General features: G+C 64.0%; 1 protein-coding gene across 1 annotated transcript; it reads left to right on the top strand.

Moving 5' to 3' along the window:
- Window positions 1-15: 15 nt before the first annotated feature.
- KIF19 (kinesin family member 19) lies at window positions 16-27854 on the top strand. Its single transcript, XM_067547275.1, has 20 exons — window positions 16-175; window positions 3561-3641; window positions 12358-12468; window positions 13094-13181; window positions 13470-13606; window positions 16561-16686; window positions 17309-17503; window positions 19454-19600; window positions 19948-20070; window positions 20261-20408; window positions 20628-20802; window positions 21074-21272; window positions 21678-21948; window positions 22330-22451; window positions 22871-23010; window positions 23740-23848; window positions 24357-24444; window positions 24796-25202; window positions 25628-25787; window positions 26513-27854. The coding sequence occupies exons 1-20, from the start codon at window positions 137-139 to the stop codon at window positions 26662-26664; spliced, it is 3018 nt and encodes a 1005-aa protein (XP_067403376.1). The 5' UTR covers window positions 16-136; the 3' UTR covers window positions 26665-27854.
- The last annotated feature ends 105 nt before the right edge of the window (window positions 27855-27959 follow it).

Genomic DNA, 27959 nt, shown 5'->3' with positions numbered 1-27959 from the left:
GCTGGGAGGATTAGCCCCAGGCACAGGTTGTTTAGGAAACAGCTGATGTAAGTGACAGGGCCGTGGGGGGAGCAGCGCCCTGAGCACCACGCCTGTGGCAGCCGCTGGCTCGACCCTCCGTGCACCTGCCAGGATCATGAAGGAGGCGAGGGAGGCCAGAGACCAGCAACTCACCGTAAGTGCTGCTTTTCTGTCCTGCGCGCAGAGGGGAGGCAAGACGTGGGGCCCGCTGTGCCCGGTGGTGCCCGGCGGGCGCCCTGTGCGGGGAAGGCCGGGAGAGTGGGGAGTTCCCCTCTGCACAGCGTGGCTAGCGCCTGCTTGGTAGTGTGTTCACGTCCTGGCCAGCCGGATGGAAAGGGCTGGGACGGCTGGTCCGAAGGGCAGCAAAAGCTGCAGTTGGTGTGTTGAGCTCAGCGCCGGGGAGGCTGGGTTTGGGAAGCTGGTCGCTAATGACTTGCCCGTGTCTGGCTGTAGCTGTGTAAGGACTGGCCCCTGACCCCGGTCTCGTTCCAGCCGGGCAGGGTCTCTGGGAACTTGTGTTAAGAGTTGCTTTGTTGATTGAAATGTTAGCGGTGTGGGTCCCTGCGACACAGCAACTACCTGTAGATGAGCTGGGGAAAGAGTGTGTGTACACTGCTGTAGCATGTAAGTGTGTAGAGCAGTACAGTGTGTGTGTGTGTGTGTGTGTGTGTGTGTGTGTAATCTTCCAGGGCTCTTACACACCTGGAATGAAGCCGCACAGTGTGGTCATAGATACGTGGTGCCACGGACTTCCACTGTCTGAGCATGTTGTGCATGTATATCCAAAATAATGTGTGTCTATGGCTACTAGAGTTTGTGTGTGTGTGTGTGTACTATACTAACCTGTATATTAGTTTGTGTGTGTGTGTGTGTGTAAGTACTTGCTGTACCTTCCTAGGGACTGGAGTTGCAGCCTTTGTCTGTTCCTTCGCTGTCCTGATTGCAGCGGCGTTACACAAAAGCTGAGATGAGGCGGGCACTGTTTTCAAGGCTCCGTTTACCGGACTTGACGTCTAGGACGTCCCGAAGCCCCTCCAGATTTTCTGCTTTAGGTTCAGAACAGAAAGAGAACCAAGCAGCTGCTGCTGCTCAAAGAATGGCAGAGGAACAACACGGGGCCGATCCCGGCCTCGACGTCCTTTAGGGCTGCTTTGTGAGATCTGAGGCTAGGCACACCGTGTGCAGCAGGTCTGTGCTGCATGGTCTGTTGTGTTTGTTTGGTGTGTGAGCAAGAGAGGGTGTGTGTGTGTCCAGGCCCCTGAGTGTAAGCTCCTGTGTCACATAATTATATGGCTGGACTTTTATCTCAGTGCTCTTATGAGACACCTCCCTGTCTGGGTTTATATATTGCCACCAGCCCCTCTTGGTGAGAAGCAGCCCCTGTTGGCCGGTTGAGTTGGAGTGTCTCTGTGTAAGCGGGAGGTGGTGTTGTCAATAGAAATGTCACTCAGCAGGTAACCCCCGGGTCCCTTTGCCCTGCGGGGCTCTGGTGCTGACACAACAGCGGAGCTGAGGCTCGGCTCGGCACAGAATTCCCATGTGTGCCGACATTGTACATTGGTGGCCAGGGAGATTCTGTTTACCTAGTCAGGCAAGAGCGGCTGGTCAGCGATGCGTCCCCGAGCACACTCCCACGCTGGTGCTTCATTAACCACAGACCATTTTTAAGTGTCCGACTCAGCCTGGCCTTCGCCATGAAGCCAGGCCTGCTCTGCGGGTAATGCACACATCTGTGGGAGCACTATTTCAATCCAGCGGCCTCAGCTTCAGGCTCTAGCTACTCCCCAGGTTCCCCTGCAGCTTGGGTTTTGCCAGCGTTTACAGCCCGGAGCCTGTGGGATGCTTTGGGATGAGACCCAAGTAGAAGTTAGGGCTGGGGCCCACGTTTGCCTAGGCGCAGAAATTGTAGCTGCTCCCGGGACAGCGTTCCAGGCAAGCTGGAGGCAGAACGTGATGGGACAGTGCGAGTGAGCAAGGCGCTGCCCCGGCCGTGTTACTGGGTTGTGAATTGGTGTAAGCAAGGTTTTTAACGAGTGGTTTTGAGAATTGTGAATGTTTCATGAAAATGCTTCTGTGCTGAGAGTGGGAAGGACGTTGGAGCAGACATTAACGTGCATAATGGAAAGCCACTGAGGAGGTGGTGGGAATACAGTGACGGGGAAGGACAGTCGCGTATTAATTAGCCCTCTCGTGGAGTATGAAAGGGGTAGTTCTGCTAAACTGCAGGTTCGACTCTGCACACTGACCACCCGTTAATAGGCTGCGGCGTCGCTGAGTGTGACTGTAGCATTGTGCAAGTGGAAATCACACGCCTGTTGGCTTCAGTATTTAATAAAGTTTGGCTGGCTCCATTCCTAGTGCTCCTGCACTGCATAAATGTGCCGGGACCGACCTGCAGGCTCACACTCGAACGCTAAGTTGGGGTTTATTGCACCCTTATCTTGGACAATTTGATATTGGTTGGGAACATTTCGCCGTGAAGGATGCAAAAGGTTACAAATCCACCCGCTGGTGCCAGGGGGTGATGAAGCTCCTGGCAGGGTGTCCCGGCATAGAGGCAGCACCCGGCACAGTATGGGCACTGCTGGGGCTCAGAAATCCACTAGTACTAGAATTGATCCTGTCCTAACGCCCCTTCTCCCCACTTCGGTGCACACAGCTCACCCCCTTCGGCAGCAGTGACGGGTGGGAGCCAAGAACTGAGACCTACCTCTCATGCCACAAGGCTTCAGACTTCCTGGGCTGGACTCAGCCTCCGTCCAAGCACCTGGTCCCTTTGTAGGGAATGTGATGGTTACAGAGACTGCCCCCCCACACACGCACAGGGCCCGCTCCGCTGTGAAATGCAAACAGGAACCGATGCCACAATGTCTGGGGAGCGGGTGAGGACTCGTCTGCCCCTCTCTGGATTGCAGTGTAGACAGGACCTAACGGCTGCGCCGGGAATCACAAGCTGTCAGCACCTTGCTCACTGGGACCAGACTTTTTGCAGCACGTAAGCGTGCTGCGCGCACGGCGGGCGGATGGAGGAGACGGCTCGTGGGGATCTTTGCTAGTTAGCTTTTTGCAGCGGTTGGCCAGGTGGTGGAGAGCTCAGGGCTCGAGGAAGGCGAAAGCCCCTGTGCGGGCAGACTGGCTGAAGCTGTCCCTTTAAACCCCGCGACAGGGCTGCTGAGTGCAGCCGGAGCCGCCGACCCGCTCCCGGCGGTGTTTTCTTTCTTCCAGGAAAAAGCTGCAATCGCTGTGCGCTTGGCCATCGGGGAGGCGCGTCGGGGCCTCTGCGCTGCCTCGCTAGAGAGGTGATTGCCTCAGGTGAGGCGTGGGGTGGGGAATGGACATCGGCAGCAAAGCCGCTGCGCCAGGTGGGCGGCTCGCACTCAGCCAGCTGCCTAAGCAACGGGAGCGTCCGGAGACTCTGCCTGGCTGGCGCCATGGCTCACATACAGGTGCCGCCTCCCCGTCTCTCCTGCCTTCCCCTCCGCTGGCTCCGTTCGCCGCCCAGCGCCCGCATCGCTCACCCTCTCTCCGCTGTCTTCCAGGTGGCCCTTCGGATCCGGCCCGTCAGCGTGGTGGAGATGGAGGAAGGAGCGACTCTTATAGCTCATAAAGTGGATGAACAGGTACGGCCCCCCTTCTCCCTACTGTACCCCGGGAGCATTCGGGGCAGAGGCTGCCATTGCAGAGCCTGCCTCAGCTTCAAATCCTGCCTCAGCTCAGAGCAAGCGGCTGGGATTTTGGTGCATTTCCTCAAAGCCCCCGGTGTCCAGACTAAAGAGAAATGGACGTGAAGGAGGGGTTGGCTGGCAGCCTGTGTTCGGGACTGGGACAGGGCTGTGGGTCGGGATTGAGGGGCACTGGCAGAGCTGTGCATTGTGCTGCCCTTTCCCGTGTCAGGTGTGACTGGAAGATACTTGCTCATGTCTCCTGGAATCCTCATGCAGAGGGCTGTGATGGGAGAAGGGGGCCGCGCTTTCCGTTGGTGCCCTTTAAAAAAGCAAAGCGCAAGGTGTTTTCGTGCCGTTACGCTTGATTTCTGTGGTTGCTAGTTTTGTGTTGAGTCACTCGCTTCCCAAGGCACCAGGGAAGTCCAGGTAGAATTGAACCAGCGCGGCTCGTGTGTCCACTCTCCCGCTGGGCACCTGAATCTGGCTGGGCTTTAATTGAGGATTAGTCTGGCTTTCATGTAAAATCCAAGCCCGTCAGTAAAGCCCCCTCCCTGGGGACTGCCCTGGAATAAGAGTTTTTCAATACGCCCTGGGAACCCTCCTCCCCGAAATCGGCCAGTTTCCTTGGAGTGTTGGAATCCCTGCACCTCGCTGAGCAAGAGCATGGGTGGAAGGGTGGCCCCGTGGATGAGGCACTGGGCTGGGATTCTGGAGACGCGGGCCCAATTCACTACGTCCCTCTGGCCCTCAGTTCCCCACCTGCGAAAGGGGGACCGGTACTTTTCCTGTGGTGCACCCTTTGCCCGTTCTGGGTGTGAGCTCTTCCGGGCTGGGCCTGTCTCTCGCCGTGCACGTGCTGCACCCAGCACCGCAGGGCCCTGACCTCGGCTTGGGAGGGGGCCGAGTGGGACTGCAGGATGCAAACCGTTCAATCATCGGGGCAGTCAGGATTCTCTCAAAGCTGACTGATCACTCCCCACGGTCAGGTACAATTCCCATCAGCCGCCGGCCCCCGGAGCTGAGAAGGAGGGAAAACGGAACCCAAGCCCCAGAATCAATCCCTAACTTTAACGGGTGGCAGGAGTTGGTGAGGAGCCAGCTGAGAAAGGGGTCACCAGTCCGTCTTGCTTCCCCCACTTCTTCAGCCTTGTGCGTCCTGTCCTCAGGAGATCGCCAGGACTAGGAGACCCGGGATTCGGCACCTTCTCTGATTTGTTGTTGTCGGTTGCCCATGCTGGTTTGTTAATGGAGGGCTGCCGCTGCCCAGGCCATCTGGTTTGTTGTTGTAGGGTTGGTTGTAAGCGCCCTGAGGCTGCCCACGCTGGTTTGTTAATGTAGGGCTGTTCGTGGCATGGAAGCTGCTCATTAGTGTAAGTAACCCGTGGGACAGTGGGCCTGGGCTGGGCTCCTGGCTGAGCGTCTGGGCCTAAGACCCTTTCCCACGTCCCCTGGCGCTGGCTGACCCTGGCTGCCTTTGGCTTCCCCTCGCCCGGTCCCGTTAACGATCTCGCTCTATGGGGAGCTGATAAGCACCGGGGCCAGGTTACCGCTCACCTGCCCCAGGGCGGCCTCACATCAGGAGGAAATGAAGCTGCGTTTATGAGCAGGATATTTTTACTCCCCTGGAGCAATTACGGGAAGAGCAGGCGGCCGTGAGCTCCGTGGTGGCTCTGCCGTCTGTGGTTACATGGGCTCAGTGCGGTATATGGGGAATCTCCGGTGAGAGGGTAACTGGCTGGGCTGGACGTGGGGCTCCTTTTGTGTGCTCCCTAGGCCGGCTGGGCTCAAAGGTCTTCTGGTGGGGAGCCGGGCGGACCAGGATTAGCCCCTGGTAGGTGCAGCGTGAGGCGGGGGGGCTGTCTGTTAGGGCCAGGGTGAGGACAGTGGAAGTTCTGTGGATCTGGGGATTTTGACATCTGGCTTCGTTCCACGTCGGAGCAAAAACCCAGAAATTCTCAGTGAAGGAAAATTCCTTTTGGGGCGATCTTTGATTTTGACAAAAGAGAAACATTTTGTTTCGATTTTGACTTTTAAAAAAAACCAAACCAACCCCACACCGTTGAGTTCTGCTCTGTAATAGCTCTCCCGAAACGAAACAGTCGTTTCAATGGGAAATGTTTCGTTCCAAAAGAGGTTGCAATGGGACATTTCAGAACTCCCCCATCCCCCCCAGCACCAGCTCCACAGCAGATGCAAAATGAAATTCTGGCAAAATCGACCTGCTCTCACGAGTGGAGTGTCTGGATTTCAATGGACTCTGCTTCCATTGGTGTTTCCCCTCCAGCTCTGTGTACGTGTGACTGGTGCCTGCTGCTGGAGCCTCCTAAACTCAGAGACTCTAAGGTCAGAAGGACCAATATGATCATCTAGTCTGACCTGTATAACGCAGGCCACAGAACCTCACCCAGCCACTCCTGTAATAAACCCCTGACCTGTGACTGAGTTACTGGAGTCCTCAAATCATGGTTTAAAAACTTTAAGGTACAGAGAATCCACCAGCAAGTGACCCATGCCCCATGCTGCAGAGGAAGGCGAAAACGCCCAGAGCCTCTGCCAATCTGCCCTGGGGGAAAATTCCTTCCCGATCCCAAATATGGCGATCAGTGAAACCCTGAGCATGTGGGCAAGACTCACCAGCCAGACACCCAAGAAAGAATTCTCTGTAGTAACTCAGACCCCGCCTCATCAACCATCCCATCACAGGCCACTGGCATCTCTCCCACCAGCAGTCAAAGACCAGTCAATTGCCAGACTAGGCTGGCCCATCAGACCATCCCCTCCAGACATTTAGCAAGCGCAGTTTTGAAGCCAGTTAGGTTTCTTGCCCCCACTGCTCCCCTTGGAAGGCTATTCCAGAACTTCACTCCTCTAATGGTTAGAAACCTGCATCTAATTTCAAGTCTCAACTTCCCGCTGGCCAGTTTCTATCCATTAGTTCTTGTGTCTACATGGGCGCTGAACTTAAATAACTCCTCTCCCTCCCTGGTATTTATCCCTCTGATGTATCTGTAGAGAGCAATCCGCTCTCCCCTCAGCCTGCTTTTGGTTAGGCTAAACAAGCCAAGCTCCCACGTCAGTGCCTGATGCCCAGACCATGGGAACAGAGCAGGGGCTGTTACACAGCTTGGGGGTGGGCTGGCAAACTCCAGAGCAGCAGGTCTCAGTAGCAACGCCCCAATGAGATGCAGGGGCCACCCCCCATCTAAGCAACTGTCTCAGGCTCTCTGCAGACTCAGGCAGGCATCACTGTGTCAGTTACATCCTGGTCACGTTTTCACGAGGACTAGAAACCTCCTCTTTTTAAATGAAAGCCGAGGGCCAGCTGCAATCACGTGCTGACTCTGGCCCCCGCGGCCTTACGTTGGCCCTGGGTGTCTGATGAGAATCTGCCGCAGGGCAGGTGCTTGGAGCTGCCTGTTCCCTGTCGCTCGCTCATGCACCCCATCTTCCCCTCTAGGGTCCTGCTTTCTTTTCCTCTTCCTTCCTTCCCTTCTCTGCAGCAACGGGAGGCAGGAACATCCCCAAGGTCTCTCCCCTCCTAGGGCACGACAGGATGGTTCCCTATTGCCCAGGCTCTCTGGCTCTGACAGACTGAATCCCAGTGACAACCTCCTGACGCTCGACCTCCCCTCCTCCCCCCGGCGCGGCGGTGCACCCAGCGGGACAGAGGTGGGCTCTGTCCTAGGCAGCCCCAGGAAGAGCAGCGGGCTTTCCAGGTGCATCGGCAGAACCGAGTGGGGCTGCAGGGCTGGAACACAGGGGGGGCTGCAAAGGAGAAAAGAGGTGCACCGACGTTTTGGGGCCCCAGGTTCTGGGGCACTGGCAGAACTACAGGGGGGGGAGCCCAGGCCTGGGATCAGAAGGGGCTGGGGGTCGGGGATTGAGGTGCCAGCAGAACCCAGCTCAGTAAAGAGGAGGAAAAAGTGCCCCCCTCCCCTTTGACCTCCAGGGAGTGCCGGCCCCTGCTTCTCCGCGGTCCCACATTCACAGCCTCCCCTTCTGGCCCTCTCTGGCTGCTTTTCTTCCCCTGGTAAAACTGAGAACAAAGTCCAAGGGATGCAGCCCTCCTACGCCACCCGCGTGGTGGGGAGAGTCCGGGCGTGGGGTGCTGGCTGCTGCCCGTGCTGTGCGTGGGGGGGAGTTGTTGGACCCAAGCAGCTCCTCTGGGTTGCCCTGGATAACACATACACCCTCCCCTAGGTGCACGGGGGGTGGCGCGGGCCCCACTGCGCTGTGGCCCCGGTCAAGGGGACAATGCTATCTCCAACGCGCACTGGCATGCTTTGTCGGAGCACCTAGTCCCTGTGGCAACCGCCGTGCATGGGCCGGGGGGGGGGGGGGGAGGAGGTTTCAACGCTGGCTCCAGGCAGTGGAAATGCTGGAGCCAAACCCAGCCGCCACCTCCGGGCCTGGGAGGGGGGCAGAGGGCGCGAGAGGGGTGGGCAGGGACGCAAGGGCCTGGGCGGGGGCTCTCCTGATCCCGGCACCTGGGCATGGGGGCTGGGCAGTGCCAGGGATCTGCCCTGCCCAGCTCTGGCTTTCCTAGTTCCCTCTTGAGCCCGTCCTGTTGGGGGGCCAGGTGCGAGGTGTCTGCAGGCGGGGGCCCTGTCACTGGAGGGGTCGGGGTGTGTAGGGCTTCTTTCAGAGTTGTGTATCGATCATGCAAACATGGATTTTATCTAGCCAAAAACAGTGCCAGCAGCCCTGAGAGACCCTACAATAACAAACTGGCACACGTAGCCCTGCCCTTATGGGAGACCCTACAATAACAAGCCGGCATGCCTAGCCCTGCCGTTATGGCAGACCCTACAATAACAAGCCGGCGTGCCTAGCCCTGCACTCATGGGCCCTCTGTTTCTCACCTAGGAGACGCAGGCAGGCTGGAAGTAGGGCAGGTGGGGTGGAGAGACGCCCCCGCGCTCCCCCGGGTAGGGTTACACAGGCAGACAGCAGCCAGCCAGCCCGGCACTCGGGAAAGGTCAAAATCTGCATTGAAATGGGAGCCGGGGAGAGGCAGTGGGAGCCCTGGGGGCCGGGAGGGGGAGAGGCCGCAGCGTCGCCAGGGCTGTCTCTGCCCCCCATCCCTTGCTGGGGGGAAGGGGCTGGGGGAAGCGTCCGTGCCCACGAGCTGAGGCCGAGGACTGTGGGGGGGCCGGGAGTTCTGGTGGGTCCGGCCCTGGTGTGCCATACCCAGAGGAAGAGTCGGGGAGAACCCCCCCCCCCCCCGTCCTGGGAGAGCAGCCCCCCACCCCACCTCCCTGGCGGGGGCAGCGCTCGTGGAGGGCACCTTGCTGGCAGTGCCCCAGGCGGCTGCCCCCCCCCCCCCCCCCCGGCCTGCGCCGCACAGAGCCGCTTTTGTCTGAGGGACTGCCATCAAAGGCCCAGAGCTGCGCCGGGGGCTCTCTTGGCACCGCGCACAAAGCGCTCGTTAAGGGCCGGCCCTGGCCCCGGGAACAATGCCCCGATTCAGGAGGCATCATGGGAGAACAGCCTCTCGCTGCCCTCCTGCGCCGCTGTCCCTCGCCCGGCCTGCTAAGCTACCAGGGCAGGACCGGCTCGCCCGGGCCCGGGAGCCAGCGCCGTGCGTCTCACCGCAGCCTGCCCGCCCGCCGCACGCTCTGCCCCATCTCTCAGCCTCTCCTGGCTGCCGCTCGGTCTCCCTCACCTCACCCACCAGATGAGCGTGAGCCTTAACGGGCCGTCCCCCGCACCTGAGAGGGGACGTACTGGCGCCTACGACCCCTGTATCTTCCACTGCCATCTCTTAGTTGCCTTGGCAACAGTCTTAGCATGGATAGATCAAGCCCTTTGTAACCATGAGCCGGGGCTCGTTAGCACCGGGAACTCACTGAATGTCCTGGGCTGTGTGTACGCGCTTCCTTCATGTGCGGAAGTGCGTTAACCTCTGGAACTTGCTGCAGCAGGATTTCCTGGAAGCTGAGGGAGGCTGTAGAGGCTAGAGCACTGAACTGGGACTCAGGAGACGTGGGATCTAGTCCTGTTTTGACCACCTGCCTGCTGGGTGACCTTGGGCAAGTCACTGCATCTCTCTGTGCCTCAATTTCCATCTGGAAAATGAGAGATGATGATAATGACCTGCTTTGTAAGATGCTTTGAGACAAAAGCTAGGGGTTGTTGTTGCCGTAGTTCACTGAGACTCCGGAGACCTGTGCATTTCTGTGACTAGCCCTGGCCTCCTCCGAGATGCTGGTGAGGATGCCGGTGACAGATTACGGGCACGGACAGATCAGCAGCTGGAGGACCAGAGCCGTCCCCCGTGCAGCCCTGCAGAGCCGGGGGCAGAGGTGTTCTGGGGGTCACGGCTTCCTCTCAGACATCCTGCCGAACGCTGCTGGAGCCGGGATATCTACCCGCTGCCGGGGTGGTGAGGAGGTGGGGGGCCAGGCCCCCTTCCCTGCTGCGCACATGCTCCTGGCACGGCCGGCTTGGTGGCGGCTGATTAGTTACACTGAGCCCCTTCCCACGGGCTCCAAGGACGGTTTTTTTTCTCTCCTCACGCTGAAACCCAACCCAGGAGCCTGAGGCCAGGCAGCCGCACTCGGAGCCGGAGGGCTGAGTTCTCAGGCCCCGACACCGGCTGGAGCTAGTCGAAAGCCTCCTGTTTCCGGCCCGGCCCCCCAGGAGGTGCTCAGGGCTCAGACTCCAGCACCCTGGTGAGCTGGAGCAGAATCCTGGGTGGAGATGAGCACGCCGGACTCAGCTGGCCCGCCGTGGCCTCCAGCGTTCCCCGCCTGCCACTGCAGAATGGGTTCCTGCAGCCCTCGGGGAGCTGCTCTTGGGGGTCCCGGTCACCAGAAGAGAATCCCCCCAGTTGGGTGCAGCCCTCCCCCTGCACGTCCGCCCTATTTCGGGGCTCTGGGAGGTCTGCCTTGCTGGTTTCCCTGAAATGGGGCCCGGCACAGCCCCCTAAGTTCCCCCTCCGCGGTGTATCTGGTCCAGTGGGGCCTTGTGGACAGGGAGGGGCGTCCCAGCAGCGAGCACCGGCGTGTCCTCACCTGCCAGCAGCATTGCTCACGGGAGGACCGGAGAAGGTCAGTGTTTCCGTGGCAGGGACCTGGGCCGCCATGAAGAACACGGGGTAACGTGCAGAGCCTGCCAGCCCCTGGCGCTCGCCTCGGGGGACCGGCCCCGGGCCGCACAGCCCCACGGGTCTCTCTGGATTACGTCTGGTGGCGCACGGGGGATCCCAGATGTGGGGCCCTGCCCACTCATGCCCCTCGTTGCTGCCCCTCGGTGCTGACCTGCAGCTCCCCTGCCACTCCCGCCCTTGTTCTCCTCAGCGTACAGCCCCCTGGAAAGCGAGCAGAGAGGCTCGCCCGGGCCCTGCCTCGGTTCCACCACCCAGCTGCAGCCGTGGCCGACACCTGAGACCAGCCTGGGCTTTAAATAAAGGCCACTCCGGCAAAGCTGAGCTCCCTGCAGACAACCTCACTGATGCTAGCCCGGGGGGCCTGGGGCCCCGATCCTGCGTGACACCGGCTTTCCCAAGGGCCATTCTGGAGCAGGGAGGTTCCTGCCTACTGTCCCCTGGGGCGCGCGTTTGCCTTTGGGGGCAGAGGGAGTCTCCTTCTGGATCCACCGTCTCCATTTCTCTCTGCCAGCGGCAGACGGGTGCGTGGCGGAGATCAGTCCCTGCTCGACGATCCGCGCCCCGCAGCTGCAGGGAGCTCGGCGGCCCCATCCCGCTGCTCATTACACCCCAGAGCACAGCTCGGCTTGTTAGTGCTGCCTCATTGCCAGCCGAGCCCCCAGGGGCCAGCGTCTGGCATCCCTGAGTCAAGTAAATTATTAAAAGGCCCTCCCGAGGATACCGGCAAACAAGGCGACCCAGAGAGGGAAGGACAGGAGCCGTGCTGGGATGGGGGACGTGATGGAGCCATGAGCCGTGCTGGGATGGGGGACGTGATGGAGCTGGGAGCCGTGCCGGGATGTGGGACGTGATGGAGCCGGGAGCCGTGCTGGGATGGGGGACGTGATGGAGCCGGGAGCTGTGCTGGGATGGGGGGCGTGATGGAGCCATGAGCCGTGCTGGGATGGGGGGTGTGATGGAGTCGGGAGCCAGTGTTTTACAGCTGAACAAAATGTAAACATTAAAAAACTGGTCCAAATGCAGACAGAACGTTTGGCCTGACCTCAAATTGGGGCAGTGCCACTTCCCAGGCCATGCCCCTGCCAGCTGGCGCAAAGGATCCGTGGCCCCAGCGCCCTTCGATTGGGTTTGGGAGCTGCCCAGCCGACCCCTCGAGTCTCCGTTCCCCTGGCGTGCTGCCTCGGGGGGGTCTCAGCCGGTTGGGCAGCCTCTTGGACCAGGGGCTCCTCCAGATGAGTGGGGCAGGCCGCGGGGCTGTCCTCGCAGGCCTGCTGAAGGTTCATTCGGCTGCAATCCCATTGTAGACGGAGCACGGCGCACGCAGCAGCCCCAGGTGCCAGCCACGCCACCCTCATCCCCCGGACCTGCCAAGCCAGGGTGGCACACGCGGCTTCCCAAGGAGTGGGGGGGTCACAGCCTGGCGGGAGGAAGGGGGTCTGCTCCCTGCGGGGGCCTAGGAAAGGCAGGTGGAAAGAGGATGCTGTGTTGGGAAGGGCAAAGCAGCCCCCCCGTGGGCACGAGGCCATGCCCCACTGACCCCTGGCACTGCTGTCCCGGCAGGTGGTGGTGCTGATGGACCCCATGGAGGACCCGGAGGACATCCTGCGAGCCAACCGCTCCCGCGAGAAATCCTTTGTGTTCGACGTGGCCTTCGACTTCACGGCAACTCAGGTGAGGAGCTGGCCCCGGGAATCCTGCCAGACACCAAAGCCTCTGCCCCCATCAAATGCCCCCAAACCCCTTCTAACAGCCAATTCAAGGCGTGGCAGGGGAGAGCGCAGCGGTACCGTGTATCCCCTCTCTTCCAATGCCCAGAAAACCTCCTAGTGTTGGGCCCAGAGGGAGACGGGGAGTTGAGCTCAAATCAGAGCTGCCCAGCTGCGTGTCAGCAGCCCTATACTGCTCCCCCTTAGCGGAGATTCTCCTGCACCCGGGGTGGTGGGAGCCAGATAACGGGACACAGGAGGGTCCAAGCTCTGTCCCAACACGCAGGGACACGTGTCTTATCGCAGGGCGCGCCGGGCAGATTCGGGCGGTGGGTGAGCCAAGCAGGGGGAAGGTCAGTAAAGGCAGCTGGGAAGTGGCCCAGGGTGTGGATGGATGCGCGCCCCACGTTCTCCGTGAGGGGGGTTGGTCCAAGGTAATTTCCTTGGTGTTGTGGATGGGGGGGGGGTGGCGACAGGTCACGGGGGAGCAGGGGGTGACCCCCCCCCCCCCCCCGTGTCCGCGTGTCGGAGTGCTGCGTGCCTGGGTCTGCTGCGCGCCTTCTCCCCGCCTGTCACCCCCCTGCCTGCAGGAGATGGTCTATCGCGCCACCACCCAGGGGCTGATCGCCGGCATCATCTCCGGGTACAACGCCACCATCTTTGCCTACGGCCCCACCGGTAAGGGCCGCGCGGTGCTGGGGGGGAGGGGAGCCGCGGGGGCCACTTGGCCCCCCTCTCCGCTGGCCAGGATGGCAGCGCTTTGGCCTGGGCACTGGAATGGCAGGGTCTGGGGACCCCCCCCCCCAGCCCGGGCACGGCTAAGGAGCCGCGGAGGGGAGGATGCTGGGCGAGCCAAGACTGACCAGGGACAGGGGACGGAGCTAGGCGTGGCAGGGTGCCCGTCCCCTCCGGGCACAGGTCCCCCGCCCCGCAGAGAGGCCTGACTGCCGTGCGGCTGCCCCGCAGGCTGCGGCAAGACGTACACCATGCTGGGCACCGACCAGGAGCCTGGCATCTACGCCCGCACCCTGCACGACCTGTTCAGAGCCATCGAGGAGACCAGCGACGACATGGAGTACGAGGTGTCCATGTCCTACCTCGAGGTAAGGCCTGGCCCGGGCTGCGAGCGGGCATGGTTGGGGTGCGGGCGGCGTTTCCGTGGCCCTGCCTGAGGGACTGGTCTTTTGTCTTTAACTGATACACCCTCCGCTGGGATGACGGCAGCAGCTCCGCACCAAATAGTTTAGGTCCTACAAAAAGGGATGCTGTTTATATTGTGTCCGTGGCAGGTGGTAGCGGGAGGCTGCAGGTCAGGGCTGAGGAGCATTAAACCCCCTTCCCAACAAAATCCTTCACCACGCCAGCCGGGAGCGAAACGATACGGAGGAGAGGGCGGGGGTTTTAAAACCATTTCTACAAGGATTACTGACACGGGCCGTGCATTCGCATGTGTGATATCTGTGTGACGTGTGGGTGTGGTGTGTGTGCGCGGAGCAGGCTGTGTGCGCATGTGCAGTGAGGGGTGTACACGCAGGATGTGTGTGGGTAATGTGCATGTGTGTGTAAGGGACTTTGTGTGTGGTGTGTGAGTACGTGTGGATGGTACGTGTTTGTGTCATGGCGTGTGATGTACAGCGGGATATGTGTGCAATGTTTGTGTGTGTGTGTGTGTGTGTGTGTGTGTGTATGCATGCAGGGGGAGGTGTGTGTAATGTGCATTTGTGCATACTGGAGTGTGTGTGTCTGTGTGTACGCATAGTGTGTCTGCATATGCGGGGGGGTGTAATAATGTGCATTTGTGTGTGCGTGTGCGTGCACACGTGTATGGACATGCAAGCTGTGTGTGTGGTGTTCATGCAGTGCGTGTATGTGTAATGTGCATTTGTGCATAGTGGAATGTGTGTGTGTGCATAGTGTGTCTGGTGCACATGTGGGGGGGTGTAATAATGTGTATTTGTGTGTGTGTGTGTGTGTGCATTCACACGTGTATGGACGTGCAAGCTGCGTGTGTGGTGTTCATGCAGTGCGTGTGCGTGCGTGTAATGTGCATTGGTGAGCACGGTCCCGGCAGTGCTATGGACAGAGGGAACTCGGCTTCCCGCACCCTCCTCAGTCACCCGGTTTCGTGGTCCAGCAAGCAGCCGCTCTGCACCCAGTGGGCAGATAATCGCCATGGTAACGCGCGGGGACTCCGCCGCCTGCTTGCTGCCTGCACGGCCTCGTACAATATTGACACACACAGCCAGCGCCGCCGGGGAGGAACAACCCACAAAGCCTCCGTGGGAGCCCGGCAACGGGGCCGGGAGAATAAATATCCGGGAACAGGTCTAGGGCGGGCCGGGGGCGCTCCCAGTCCTGCCGCGGGCCTGGCCCCCGGGGCTCGGGCTGAGGGCAGAGTGCCAGCTCGTGGAACCTGCGTGCCAGAGCTGCCTATGGGGCAGCGCCACGGGGCAGGGTGGGGGGCGGATGCTGGGCCTGAGGGAGCTCGCAGGTGCCAAGTAATGCTCTTCCTCTGATCTCTTCACCCCTGGGTGGTGCAGGGGGCTGGGAGCCAGACACTCCCGGGGCGGCTTGCCACGGAGCCTCTAACACATCAACCGCAGCACCCAGCGTGCCCGGGCGCTCGCAGGCGCTCGCAGACGCTGGAGCAACACGGTGACATTCCCCCCCCTGCAATCTGGACGGGTGTGTAGCCGTGTCACCCCAATTCCTCACTCCTGGGCCCCGACTTACCCCGCTTTGCTGTGTGAACCGCCCACTCCTGGGTCGGCCCACGCCCAGCCTCCTGCGTGTGATCGGTCCCTGGCCTAGGGAAGGAGCGTTTCTGGCCAGCCACTCATGGGATAAACCCCAGCGAACACCCCCAGTCCCAGATGCAACCCCGGGAACTGCTGCACGCCCATTTCCACTTGTCCGTCAATTAACCAAAGACATTGCTATGCACAGCTCTGTCACGCTGCGAGGTCTCTGCACACACTCAATCCACAGGCACTGTCTTAGAGAAAGCAAACAAATAAGTTGATTGACTACAGCCAGGTTTTAAGTGAATCTAAGTCAGAGTATTAATAAATCAAGGAGTTAATCACAATTAACTAGAAGACAACTCACATCTGAACCCAGGATGAATGTGCCCGTCTGTGTTCAGCTCACCACACAGGCTGGGTGCGATGCCTCTTGCAACCAGGCCCCCCCTTCCCTGTGGGTAGATTCTCAGTCTGTGGGGTTGCTTAGAAGATGGATTCCAGGGGGGAGCCACGAGACAAAGACGCCTCAGCTTTTAACGAGTTTCCCCAACGCCCCCTGGGGTGAGGCGCTCAGCCCTGTCCGGCCCTGGGCATCATTTCTTCCACCTGAGTCAAAGTGCTGACAGGTGCATAGGCCAGTCCATTGCCCCTGTGTGCAGGCTTCTGCGGGGCGTGGAAACACAGCCTTGTGTTCCTCTGCGTCTGTTCAAACCACGTGGGACACGTTTGGGGCTAGGACCCAGCGGAGGTTCAGAGCTGTACAGATGTGGGACATGGCAGGAAACATGCCATAATGTTCAGCGTGCCATGAGCAGCCCAGGTACACTGGCAGGGTGAACACGAACGAGACACAAATCACACCGCAGGGGTGCACGTGGGGTGCAGCCTGGCACCAGCACCCGCCGGCCACTCTGCGTCCCAGCAAGACTCTGCCCTGAGTCTGCCAGCGCCCAGCGGAGGGGCATTGGGCCATCTCGGCAGCGTTCCCAGTGCGAGGGGCCCTGCCGCTGGCTGGCGCTCTGCCTGGCCCCCCAACGGAGGGAGGGGCCCTAGGCCTGGCATTGTCCCAAGCTGGCCCCAGGGTGGCAGCCGGGGCACCTGGCCACAGCTGATGGGGAGCCACGGTGGAGGGTGCTTGGATCTGCAGGATGGAAATATCACGCCAGCCCCCTGGAGCTTGCAGGCTGGCACGAGGAAGCCCCAGGGTTGTGCCCCCCCAGCTAGCACTGGTTGTTTGGCTGCCGCTTTCCCTCCGACCCCTCACCCCCCTACCCGCCAACCTCCTCCCGCTTGCTCCTTCCTGCCGCAATTAGATCTACAACGAAATGATCCGGGACCTGCTCAACCCGTCGCTGGGCTTCTTGGAGCTGCGGGAGGACGCCAAGGGGCTGATCCAGGTGGCCGGCATCACGGAGGTTTCCACCATCAATGCCAAAGAGGTGAGCGTGGGGCGGGGGACAGCTGTGCTCAGGCTCAGGTGCTGGCGTCTGTGTCCAGGGAGCTGTGTGCGTGCAAGCCCTGCACTTTGAGGGTGGGCAGGGCCCGGGTCGTGCCATGCCGTGGTTCCTCCAGGTGGAGGGTGTGAGAGCGCCATCTGGCAGTACGGGGCATAGACCCCGGGGGCGACTTCTGACCCCACAGTCCCGTCCCCCCGCTGCCCAGCACAGCCTCTCCTGGTGCTGAGCATCGGTGCCTTGTGGGGTGCCAGGCGAGCAGAGTCGGGTCTGGAGGAGCCATGGGTCAGCTGCCGGTCGGTGCCCTTCTCCCTGAGTCCTGTCCCAGCGCAGACCACCTCCAGCCCTGCCCTCGCCTGGGGCGATGCCAGCCGTGTCCGTGCGGGAGATGAAGCGACATCGCCCCGTGGAAGCCAGGGAAGCTGTTCTGGCGCTAGCTGGGTGTGTATTGACCAGGTGCACCGGGGTGGGGGATGGAGGGGAAGGAAGGTCCAGGGACTGGGCAGGGATACAGGCCACACCCGGGCAGCAGAGTATCTGGGGGGGCAGAGCGGCTGGCTGCGTGTCGCCCTCCACCCCTCTCTCAGCCCGCCTGGTCGCCCCACAGATCATGCAGCTGCTGGTGAAGGGGAACAAGCAGAGGACGCAGGAGCCCACGGCTGCCAACCAGACGTCGTCGCGCTCCCACGCCGTGCTGCAGGTCACCGTCCGCCAGAAGAACCGCGTCAAGGACATCACGCAGGAGGTGCGGGTGGGGCGGCTCTTCATGATCGACCTGGCCGGGTCCGAGAGGGCGTCTCAGGTATGGGGAGGAAGCACAGCCCCTTGCGCCGCGGGTTAGAGGGGCCGCACAGGGAGGTGGGCATGTGCCGGGGGCAGGCTCAGTCCTGGGGCTGCCGTGGGTTTTGTCCCGGGGACGTGGCAGTGGCGTGACGCGCCGTGGGCCGGGAGTGGGGCCGGGCGGGAGCCAGGACGGCAGGTTCTAATCCTCGGGCCAGCCGCGTCCCTGGCCTGCCGCCTGGGGGGCTGCGGGGCTCTGGGAGTGGGGGCTTTGCAGGTCTCAGCGCGGGCGGGAGATGGGTTGCTGTGTGTCACTCAAGGGGGGGCTCCGCACCTGATTGCCAGAGCCCCCCTACGTCTGCGGGATGGGGCGGGGCCCTCCGTGTCCTGAACGGAGAGAGAGGGAACCTGTGAAAGACCCGACCAAGACCCCACCCCACGGCGCGGGAAACCGGACTTCCCAAGTGCACCCACTGTGGTCTAGGCCGGACACCTCCCGGGCTGGACTAGCGGGGGGCTGTGGGTCAGAACGGAGGGGCACGGGCACAGGGGGAGGTCCGGGCACGGGGCAGGAGAGCACAGGGGCTGCCTCCCACCCGCTGCGCCACCCGTGGATGCCGTTGGCCCCGAGATACCGCGGTGGGCGGCGCTTTGTGACTAGACTGAGCGCGGCGGGCCCCTGGTCGGGGCTGGACCCGGTTCGAGGGGGGGGATCGACCTGGGGAATAGGGGCCCCAAGTGTCACTCCCTATCCCCCGCGCCCGCAGGTGCCAGGTGAGGCTGCAGGGGCTGCATGGGCAGAGACGGGGGGACAGGAGGCCTCGCCCACGGGTCTGCTCTGCCCACGCCCGCCTGGGCTGCCCGGTGCCGGTGCCGGTGCCAGGCAGAACAATGGGCTTTGTCTGGCTGGTGCTGCCCGGGCTTAGCCACGCTCACAGCGCCCCCTAGTGCCCCGGCCGTGGGGTCAGCCCTCCGGTAAAATCCCCTTTCCCACACTCCCTTTGCTGGGGCACAGCAGGTGTTTCAGGGGGGCGCTGGGGGTTCCCGTGGGGGGGGGCAGGTCAGATGACCTCGGCTGTCCCTTTCCCAGCCTGGCCGGTGCATGTTGTAGCTTCACCGGCGGCCTGTTGTAAGGCGGCCCCTGCGAGGGCCGTGCCCGACTGGGTGAGGAGAGGTTCTCTCACAGGCGGTGGGCTCGCTTGCACACTGCACTGGGGTCGGGTGGAGGTGGTCGTGTGTATTGGCGGGTTGTTGTCAGGTTGTTCGTGGGCACTGCGCTGTGCGCACCTGGTTTGTTATTGTGGGGTTGCTCATGTGTACTAGTGGGTTGTTGTCCAGTCATTCGTGGGCACAGTGCTGTGCGCACCTGGTTTGTTATTGTGGGGTTGCTCGTGTGTACTAGTGGGTTGTTGTCCAGTCATTCGTGGGCACAGTGCTGTGCACACCTGGTTTGTTATTGTAGGGTTGCTTGTGTGTATTGGCAGGTTGTTGTCCGGTCATTCGTGGGCACAGTGCTGGTTTGTTATTGTAGGGTTGCTTGTTTGCACTGGCTTGTTGTTGCTCAGAGCTGGGTTGGCGCCTTTGATTTTCTCTCCTTTTAAAAGAAAAAGACCATTTAAGGGGGCGGCGGGGTGGGGAGGAGGCAGGGATGTTTCCAAACCGGCAGAGCACCTCTGGCTGTGAGCGCTTTGCAAGAGGAGGAGGCGTAGGCCCTTTGCCCATGCCATGCCATGCTCTGGGCAGCAGGTACAGACCCCCCGCCCTGGGACGCGCCATGCAGCCCCTGTCGCTCCACCGGGCATCGTCACCTCCAAACAGACTCTTCCAGGTGCTGCCGGGGCCTGGGCGGGGAGCCAGCAAGCCGAGGGTGTGATTCACAAAGCCCCCGGCGTGCCTCTCCCCCAGGGCTGGCATGGTGCCTCGGTGCCCAGCCCCGACTCCCTGCCTCACCCCCTGGCCCTGCCCCCTACAGACCCAGAACCGCGGGCAGAGGATGAAGGAGGGAGCGCACATCAACCGCTCGCTGCTGGCGCTGGGGAACTGCATCAACGCCCTGAGCGACAAGGGGGGGCCCAAGTACGTGAACTACCGCGACAGCAAGCTCACCCGCCTCCTGAAGGTATCGCGGGACCTTGCGCCCGCTGGGCGTGCCAGATCCTGGGGCGGGGGCGAGCAGCGGGGCCGTGGCCTGGACACCGGACCGAGCCCAGGGCAATTGGGGTGCGGGCTAGGGGAGGGGGCCCGGGGCATTGCGGCTGGAGTCGCCCGGCGCCGGCTCGGCTCGGCCCGCCGTAGCCCGGGCGCGGTGCGTGCTGGCAGGTTGGGGACCGCCAAGCCTGGCCCGAAGGACCGGGATGGGGCTGGGGAGACGGGCCTGAGTCCGGCTCGTTTCTGGGGACTGGGGGAGGATCGGGCGTCAGCCTCCGCCCCCGGCGAACGCCCAGCCCCCCGATCCTCTGCCGCCAGGACTCCCTCGGGGGCAACAGCCGCACGGTCATGATCGCACACATCAGCCCGGCCAGCAGCTCCTTCGAGGAGTCGCGCAGCACCCTGACCTACGCCGACCGCGCCAAGAGCATCAAGACCACGGTACGGCTGGGACCCGGCTCCCCAACCTCCCTTCCCCACCCCCAGCCCGGACACCCTGCGCCCCAACCCTCCTGCCTTCCAGGGGAGACCCTTCGTCCCGCTGGCCCGGGAGCCGTCGAGGTCTGGTGCGCGTGGGGGTCTCCCTTCCAGGGTGCACGCACGGGCCTCGCTGATCCCCCCGCCCCCGTAGGTGAAGCGGAACCTGCTCAACGTCTCCTACCACATCGCCCAGTACACGAGCATCATCTCGGACCTGCGCAGCGAGATCCAGCGCCTCACGGAGAAGATCGACGCGCAGGGGCCGCGCCCGGCCCGGGGCGACATACGCCACATCCAAGGTAACGCCTGGCGGGGAGGGGAACCGGCCCTCCTCGCCGCCCCGCCCGCCACCGCTCCTGGGGCACAGCCGACCCCGGCAGAGGGGGCGCTGCGCCTGCCCCGGTCAGGGGGGTCCCGAGGGCCGGCGAGGGGATCCCTGCGTGCCCCCATGTGTGCGGTGCCCCGGGGGACAGTGGCCGCTCCGGACGGCGACCCAGCCCACCCCTCGTGTGTTGCAGCCGAGGTGCGGCTCCACAGCGCCCACCGCGACCGGCAGGAGATGGACCAGCTGCGGGAACAGCTGATCGGCGCCTTCCGGGAGCAGATGGACGTGCGGCGCCAGCTGATGGAGCTGGAGAACAATTGCATGGAAATCCAGATCCAAAGCACCCGGCACCTCCTGACCATTGCGGAGTGAGCAGGGCCCTGGCCCAGCCCCCGGGGGGGGGGGTGACTGGGGCTCCGGGAAACCTCCCCACTCCTTGTATAGCGTAACTGGCCTGGGGGCCTGGCCTGCTGGGCGTTATGGGGAGAGATCTCTGGCTCAGCAGCCGGCGGGGGCTGGTCAGTATAGCCAGGTAACGCCCAGCGAGGTTTACTGCCCTGTGTCAGGCCTCGCCCTTGGCCCCGGGGGCCTGCCCTCTGCCGGCGGGCTGATGCTCGCTTTCTCCTGTGGTGGCTCCAGCTGGGACCAGGAAAGGAGGCGACGCGCCCAGATGTGCAGGGAAGAGCTGAGGAAAGAGGCGTCCGGCAAAGAGGAGAGCGAGAAGGACTCGGACACCGGGGACGAGCAGTGGGACCTGCCGGAGCCGCGGGAAGTGATCTTAGCCAGGGAGAACATCGCCGCCCTCGTGGGGGAGCAGAAGACGCTGCGCAAGCAGAAGGTCCCTGGGGGGGGGGAGGGGGGGGAGAGCTCAGGGGATCTGGGGGAGATGCTGTGGGGCTGGGGTTCGGAGCCTTCATCCCCCAGGCACCTGAGTGAAAACTGACGTCATTGGGGGAATGAGTTTGGTGGGTCTCAGCCTGGTGCTGAGTGTCCCCCCCCCCCCCCCCCAAATTGCTCGATTCTCGTCGGAACTGGCCCTGGGCTGGCGTAGTGGGGGGCGGCGGCTGCGGGTGGGGATTGAGGGTCCTCGGCAGAGCTGTGTGCGTGAGGAGCTCAGGGCGGGGCTAGCCAGGGTCCATCGGGCCAGAGGTCCGGGCCATTCCACAGGGACCTTTGGGAAGGGCTGTGCCGGGCGGGCAGGCGTCTGACCCAGGGGTGGGCCCTGGCTGCTCTGCACCCGCAGGCGGAGCTGGAGAAGCGGTTCCAGGAGATCCGGCAGCGGGGGCGGCGGCTGGAGGAGGTCCTGCCGCGGCGCATCAGCTCGGAGGAGCAGCGCGAGGTGCTGGGCTTGCTGTGCAAAGTGCACGAGCTGGAGATCGAGAAGACGGAGATGCAGTCCAGCGCCCTGCTGAAGGACAGCGTCATCCGCCACAAGGACTACCTGGTGCGGCGCTTCGAGCAGCACCGCAGCCTCTGCCACCGGATCATCCAGCAGCAGAGGCAGATCATCCACGGTACGGGCCCGGGCTGGGCCCTGGGGGGGGCCGGGCAGCTCTGTGGGGCCCTGCTGCGTCTTCTGCAGCCGGTGGCACGTCGCCGCAGCCCACGCGTCGCTGGCGTGGTGTGGCCAGGCCGTGTCACTATGCGCTGGCCGGACAGCGGGAGCCCGCGGCACACGGGGCCGTGACGTGGCCAGGCCGAGTCGCCGTGCGACGAGGCGAGGTCATGTCGCGAGGTCCGCCGGCCAGGCACGAGCCCCTCTCCCCCCGGGGCTTGCCGCCGACCCAGGGACCTGTGTGTCAGGAGTAACGCAGGGCTCAGGCCCCCGCGTGGGGTTTGGGGGAAGCTGCCCTGGGTCCGTGACCTCCTGCATCTCCCCCGCGTCTGCCTGGCAGAGTATCACCTCTCGGTGCCACACCAGCTGGCCGTGCTGTACGAAACCTACCTGCGGGAACGGGAGGAGGGCAGCCTGGACCAGGTCGCCAGCCTGGACTGTGCGGCCGCCAAAGCCGTGAAGGTACCTCTGGGGAAGGGGGGCGGTGGGGGGCGCTGGTCCCGCCCTCTCGGCTCAGATCCCCGGGTGCTTTCTGGGTCCTCGCGTACCCGGGCACGGGAGGGGGTCACCAGCTCCGACCCAGCCCCAGATGTGTTCCCTGGGGGGGCCAGCAGCACACACCAGGGGGGGAGGGCCGGGGGAACCTGGGGGTTGGAAGGGGGGCAGGAGAGTTGGGATGCAGAGGAGCAGGGGGCAATCAGAGAGGAGGAAGGTAACTTTCCAGGGGAGGGGCTGGGGCTCCGGCGCGTGTGTTGGGGGGCTCAGTGGGGAGGGCAGAGACGCTGCAGCTGGCGGGCTGTGTCCCGCAGCCCCCCCAGGGGACACCTCGGAAACCGCAGGGCGGCTGGGCTGGGCGTGACGCCAGCTTGTCTCTGCCCAAGATGCCCCAGCTCCCGGCTGCAGAGAGCGCCCCGGACTCCGACCAGGAGAGCGTGAGGACGCTGGGCTCGGACCAGCAGCCGTTGCCACGGCGCGACTCGCACAGGCATGCCCTGCCGCCCCTCGTGCCGGAGGCGGAGAGGTAGGGCCTCGCCCGCGGGGCAGGCGTCCGGCCCAGGGAGAGTTGAGCGCACGGGGGGGGGTCTGTGTTTAAGGGGATCCTGGGGCAGGCGTTAGTAAGACGAGAGGCCGGACGCTGGACGCCACGGGTGGGCAGAGAGGAGGCTGCCGGGCTCCCCGCTCGGGCAGACCTGAAGAGGAAGAGCAGGGGGGGTAAAATGCCACGTTCAGAGCGAAGGAAACCTCCGTGTTGCCCCTTCGGCCACAGCGGTTTGCTGATGTGTGGGGCTGGCAGGGGCGTTCCCGCTGGGAGGAGAAACCGATGTTTTTGCCAGTCAGGGATGTGTTTACGTCCGCCCCTCCAGCCAGCTCTGCGCCCACGTAGCTTGGTCTCTGGGCCACGCCGCTGCCTCTCCTAGCGTCCTGCTGCAACGCACTGGCCACGACCCACGGCCGGGTCCCCGTGTCTGCGGCGAGGGCGAAGCCTTTGTCCGCCTGGCTCGGCTCGGCCCTGCCACGAAGCAGCGCCGTTGTTTGCAGCCACCTTTGCTCGACGCGAGGGCTGGTCTGTTCCTTCTGCTGAGCCTGCGTTCGGGCACCCGGCAGTGCCATCGTCTTTGGAGCCAGGTCACCACGGATGGGAGCCGTGGGCCGCTCCCAGCGTGACACCGCATGTGTGTGCATTCACGGCTCCCGCTCGCTCCGTGCCACGTCTCTGCCCGGGACGTGACGGACACCTTTCCCTCTCCAGCAGCGACCTGGCCCAGGTGTTCAGGAGCAGCCCTCGGGCGCGGCAGATGAAGAATTCGGCTGTGCTGACCCCGCCCCCGATCCACATGAACGGCATGGTGACCCAAGAGGTGCGTGGGGCAGCGTGGGAAAAGCCGATTTGCGGGCAGCCCAGGCCTGGACGCCCCTATGTGAGAGGCATCATTGCCGAGGGGCTGGAGCACAGCACAGAGCCAGGAGCCCGGGGGGCGACTCCCGCCTCTGCCAGTGGCCTGCTGGGTGACCTTGGGCAAGTCACTGTGCCTCGGTTTCCCTTTTGTCAGCCTGGGCTCGTCAGCCCGGGAGCCGTTTGGGGCAGGAGCTGTGTCTCGCTCTGTCTGCGCAGTGCCTGGCCCGTGGGAGATGGAAACTCTGGACCCGATTCCGCTCGTGCTTCCTGGGGTCGCTCTGGGTTTGCCTTGGGCACGGCTGGGCGCAGGGCGCACTTGGCACCGGCTCTGGGGTTCTGCCCTGGCCTGGCCGGTCGTATCCCAGCCCCAGCGGGCAGGCAGCGAGTGCGGAGCCGCGCCCTGGGCTGAGCCGGTGTTTCTGCCGGGCAACAGCCGGATGCGCTCACCCCCACCCCCGTCTCTTCCCCAGTACCTGCCCCGGGGCAGCCTGGAGAGCCATCCCGACTCCTCCCCGGACAGCGGCGAGAACTGCTCGGACGTCGTCCTGGCGCGCAGAGGTGAGGCGCCCTTGGTGCAGGGCGGGGCCCGGATGCTCCTTCACCACCTCCTCTGGCCGGACGGTGCCGGGACGGTCTAGAGCCACCTGCGCCCGGAGAGTCGGGGTCTTCTGGGAAACGCAGGGGCAGGGGACGCGTCCGGCACCTCTCCCGTGATGTGGGCCGTCTGCCCTCCGGGTGTTAGGGGCACAGCGGGCATGGGGAAGGTGAGGCTGAGGGCACGGTGCTTCCAGTTGGCAGATCCAGGTGGGGAGCGGCTGGTGGGATGCGGGAGGGGCCCAACCCCCCCAGATTTGGATCCCGTGACTCAGGGGGTCCCCCCCATCTCCCCTCCACCGCTCTCTAACGCAGAGCGCAGGGAGATCCTGAGCAGCACCAAGAGCATCGCGGTGAAGGCTGCCCGGCGTCGCTCCAGGGCGCTGGAGGGCGACCGGCTGCCCCTGCTGGAGCCCATGAAGGAGCGGAGCAGCCTGTCGCTGCGCTCCCTGAGCGAGAGCGAAGACCCCCTCTTCCCAGAGACCCCCGCCTCCCGGCGCCCGCCCAGCCCCGGCCTGCAGCACGCGGCCAGCGAGGACAACCTGTCCAGCAGCACTGGGGAGCTGGCCCTGCGGGCCAAGGGCCCCCGGCCCCGCCACTCCCCCGGCCCCTGGCTCCGGGGCCACAGGAAGGGCAGCAAGAAGCCTGAGAAGAGGGAGGAGTCGCTGGACGGCAAAAGGCGGAAGCGACGGTCCAGGTCCTTCGAGGTCACCGGCCACGGGGTACGCGCCGTCCCCCCGCTGAGGGGGGCAGCCTGGGAGGGGCCAGGGCGGGGAGAACAGCAGGGGCCGCTCCTGGAGAGTCTGTCTGGGAGCAGCCCCGCAGCACGCACGCTTGCAGAGCGCGCCGACGCGTGCAGGCGCCTGCTGGGCCGACTCCCCGGGGGAGGGGCTGGGGCTGTGCATTCGGGGGCTGGGGTCACACCGGGGGGCTCCCCACAATGGGCTCTGTCAAGGGGGTGACAGGAGCCAGCTGCAAGGCAGTGCACTGGTGGGTTGCACGGTGGGGCGTTGCCTGCCGGGCTGGTTCATGGGCATGGGGGTGGGACAGGCTGTAACCCTGGATACCAGGCTCAGGGGATCGGCCAATGCGGGGTCCTCCATCCCCGAGCCGCTGTGACTGCTTGTCCCCCCTCCCGTCCCCGCAGCTCTCAGGACCGAAGACCAGCGTCAGCCAGTGCCGCCCCCCCAAGAGCAGCTCGGAGCACAAGATCCCGGTGGGGGGGCAGGTGGCACCAAACCCCCGGGCGCCGGGCAAAGCCGCGCTGCATCTGGCCAAAGTGAAGCTCCCGCCGAGCCAGCAGGCAGGTGGGTGAGCCATGGGCGGCGCGTGCCCAGGCCCTCGAAGGGCAGGCTCGTGGTGACTCCTGCCAGGGCATCCCCCCTCCATGCCGTGCTCCAGTCCCCAGGCATGGGATCCGGCCTCCCCTGGTGCCCTGGGCCCCACAGCACGCATGGGCAGCCTGTCTTGCTGGAACTGGGCCGGGGGGGCACAGGCTGGGCGTGAGTTCACGCCCTGGGCCCAGCCCACAGCAGGGCCAGCCACTGCCATGCTACACGCCCAGCGCCCTCCACCCCACCTGGGGGGCCGGTTCCCCCTGCTCAGCGTCCAGCGCCTTCTGCCGGCCATGCTGTGCCCGCTGGGGCCACCCCCAGACTGGAGCCTCCCCCAGGCCTGTGGGCAGCGAAAGCCTCAGTCGCTACCTGTCCCACCCCTCTGCCCCGGGCCGCGCTGTGTCACCGGCTGGGCTCGGCGCATCTCGCAATGAGACCAAGCGCCTGGCACCTTCTCGGCCCTGACAAATCTCCCCAGCCCAGCACGGCCCTTTACATAGGAACATCTTTTCCTTGGCACGGCCTTTCTCGCCCCTTACCCTGGGCTGCCGCCGGCCGCTTTGCCCACTGCTGGCGCGCGCCCGTCGCGCTGCCTCCTGTCCTGTGCTGAGGGCACCCCCCATTTGTGGGGAGCTGCTGTGGGACCGGGCCGGGGCCGGGCTCCGCTTTGCAAACCCGTTTGTTTCCGTCTCGCCCAGGTCCGGGGGAGCCGGCGTCTCTCCTCTTCCCGCTCCCCCATCCCGGCGGCTCGAAGAAAGGCCCCGAGCCCAGCCAGCGCCCCCGCCTGCGCTACATCACGGTGACCGGCACCAACGCTTTCCCCCAGGACGGCCGGAGCCGGAGATACTGACGGGCTGCGAGCAGGGGCCGGCCCAGGGCAGTGACTTGAGACGCGTGGGCCGGGCAGGACTGTCCCGGGCGCTGGGGCAGTGAGCGGGCGGGCTGGGCTGAGGGGGCTCCTCTGTGTGGGGCTGGCGCCTGGAGGGGCCAACGTGGCTCTCGTGGACAGAAGATTCTCTCCCTGGCCGTACGGACACGCTCCCCCCACCCCTTCGTCCGCCCGTCCCTTCCCAGGCAGCGGAGTGCTTGGACCGCGACGTCCCCCCGGCCGAGGGCCGGGCACAGGGAGCCCTATCAGCGGCTCTGTTCCCAGCCCTACGGCCCAGCTGTCTTGGGGCAGGTGGGGGCAATGGAGCCCTGGGCATCCCACTGACCAAGCCCCCCCCGCAGCTTCAGCCCCGCAGTTCATTGCCCTGGGGCCTTCCCTGCGGGCGGCTGTCCCCCCCACGCACCGGCCTCCAGGCATGGGCTGGGCTCAGTGGGACGCACTCAGCTTCCTGGGACCCGCCTGCTGCCCCACGGTGCCGGCTATGGCGGGTCGACGGGGCCGCGGGGACTGGTGCCCAGCCTGCACGGCCGGCCTCGGCTTTCCAAGCCTTGCTCCCTGGCGCTCAGCACCGACCCCTGCTGGCAGAGCGTGGCAGAACGGGCCCACTGCAAAGGGGGGTGCGGCTGGAAAGCTGGTGGCCGGGAATCTGGCTGGGGGCACCCCTGGCTCCCCTCCCTGCCCGTTGAAAGGGGTCCCCAAGGCGCACGTGCATCGTCAACAGGGAGTTCAGGGCCTCTCGGCTCTGCTCCCCCCGCGGTGGCTGCTCATTGTCTGCGAGCGTCTTGGGGTGAGGGCCGGGGGTGCCCCAAGGTGATTTCCTGTCGCCCCCGCCCAGCTCCCGAGGTGGGTGGAGGCAGGGAGGGAATCTCCCTGGCCTGGCGAGCAGGCCGGAGGCACGTGGACCCTGGTGCTGGCTTGGTTACGCCAGACACGTTGCTGGGGCCCGATCCTGATATAGCGCATCCAACGGGACTCTCAGCAGGGTTCTCCGCACCTGAGCAGTGCCCGGGTCTGGCCCGTCGGCTGTGCGGGTGCCGGGCTGCCCTGGGCTCTGTGTATGTCCCCGGACGCTGAGCCCGGGCGGGGGTTTTACATGGCAACCTTGTTTTTTATTCCTCTCGTTACGGCTAAATTAAAAGGTGATTTATTGAGATGCTGCGGTTCAGCCCACGTTGCGCTTGTTTTCCTGGACTTTGGTGGGGCTGGGAGAGGCCTGGCCCGAGGGCAAACCCTGCCACTGACTGCCAGGGTGACCT

The sequence above is a fragment of the Emydura macquarii genome, unplaced genomic scaffold (assembly GCF_026122565.2).
Source record: "Emydura macquarii macquarii isolate MOO-44397 ecotype Brisbane River unplaced genomic scaffold, CSIRO-AGI_Emac_v2 contig_1230, whole genome shotgun sequence".
In the NCBI taxonomy this organism is placed as follows: domain Eukaryota; kingdom Metazoa; phylum Chordata; order Testudines; family Chelidae; genus Emydura; species Emydura macquarii.
Note: the sequence above shows the minus strand (reverse complement) of the source record. Positions and strands in the feature narration are given on the sequence as shown.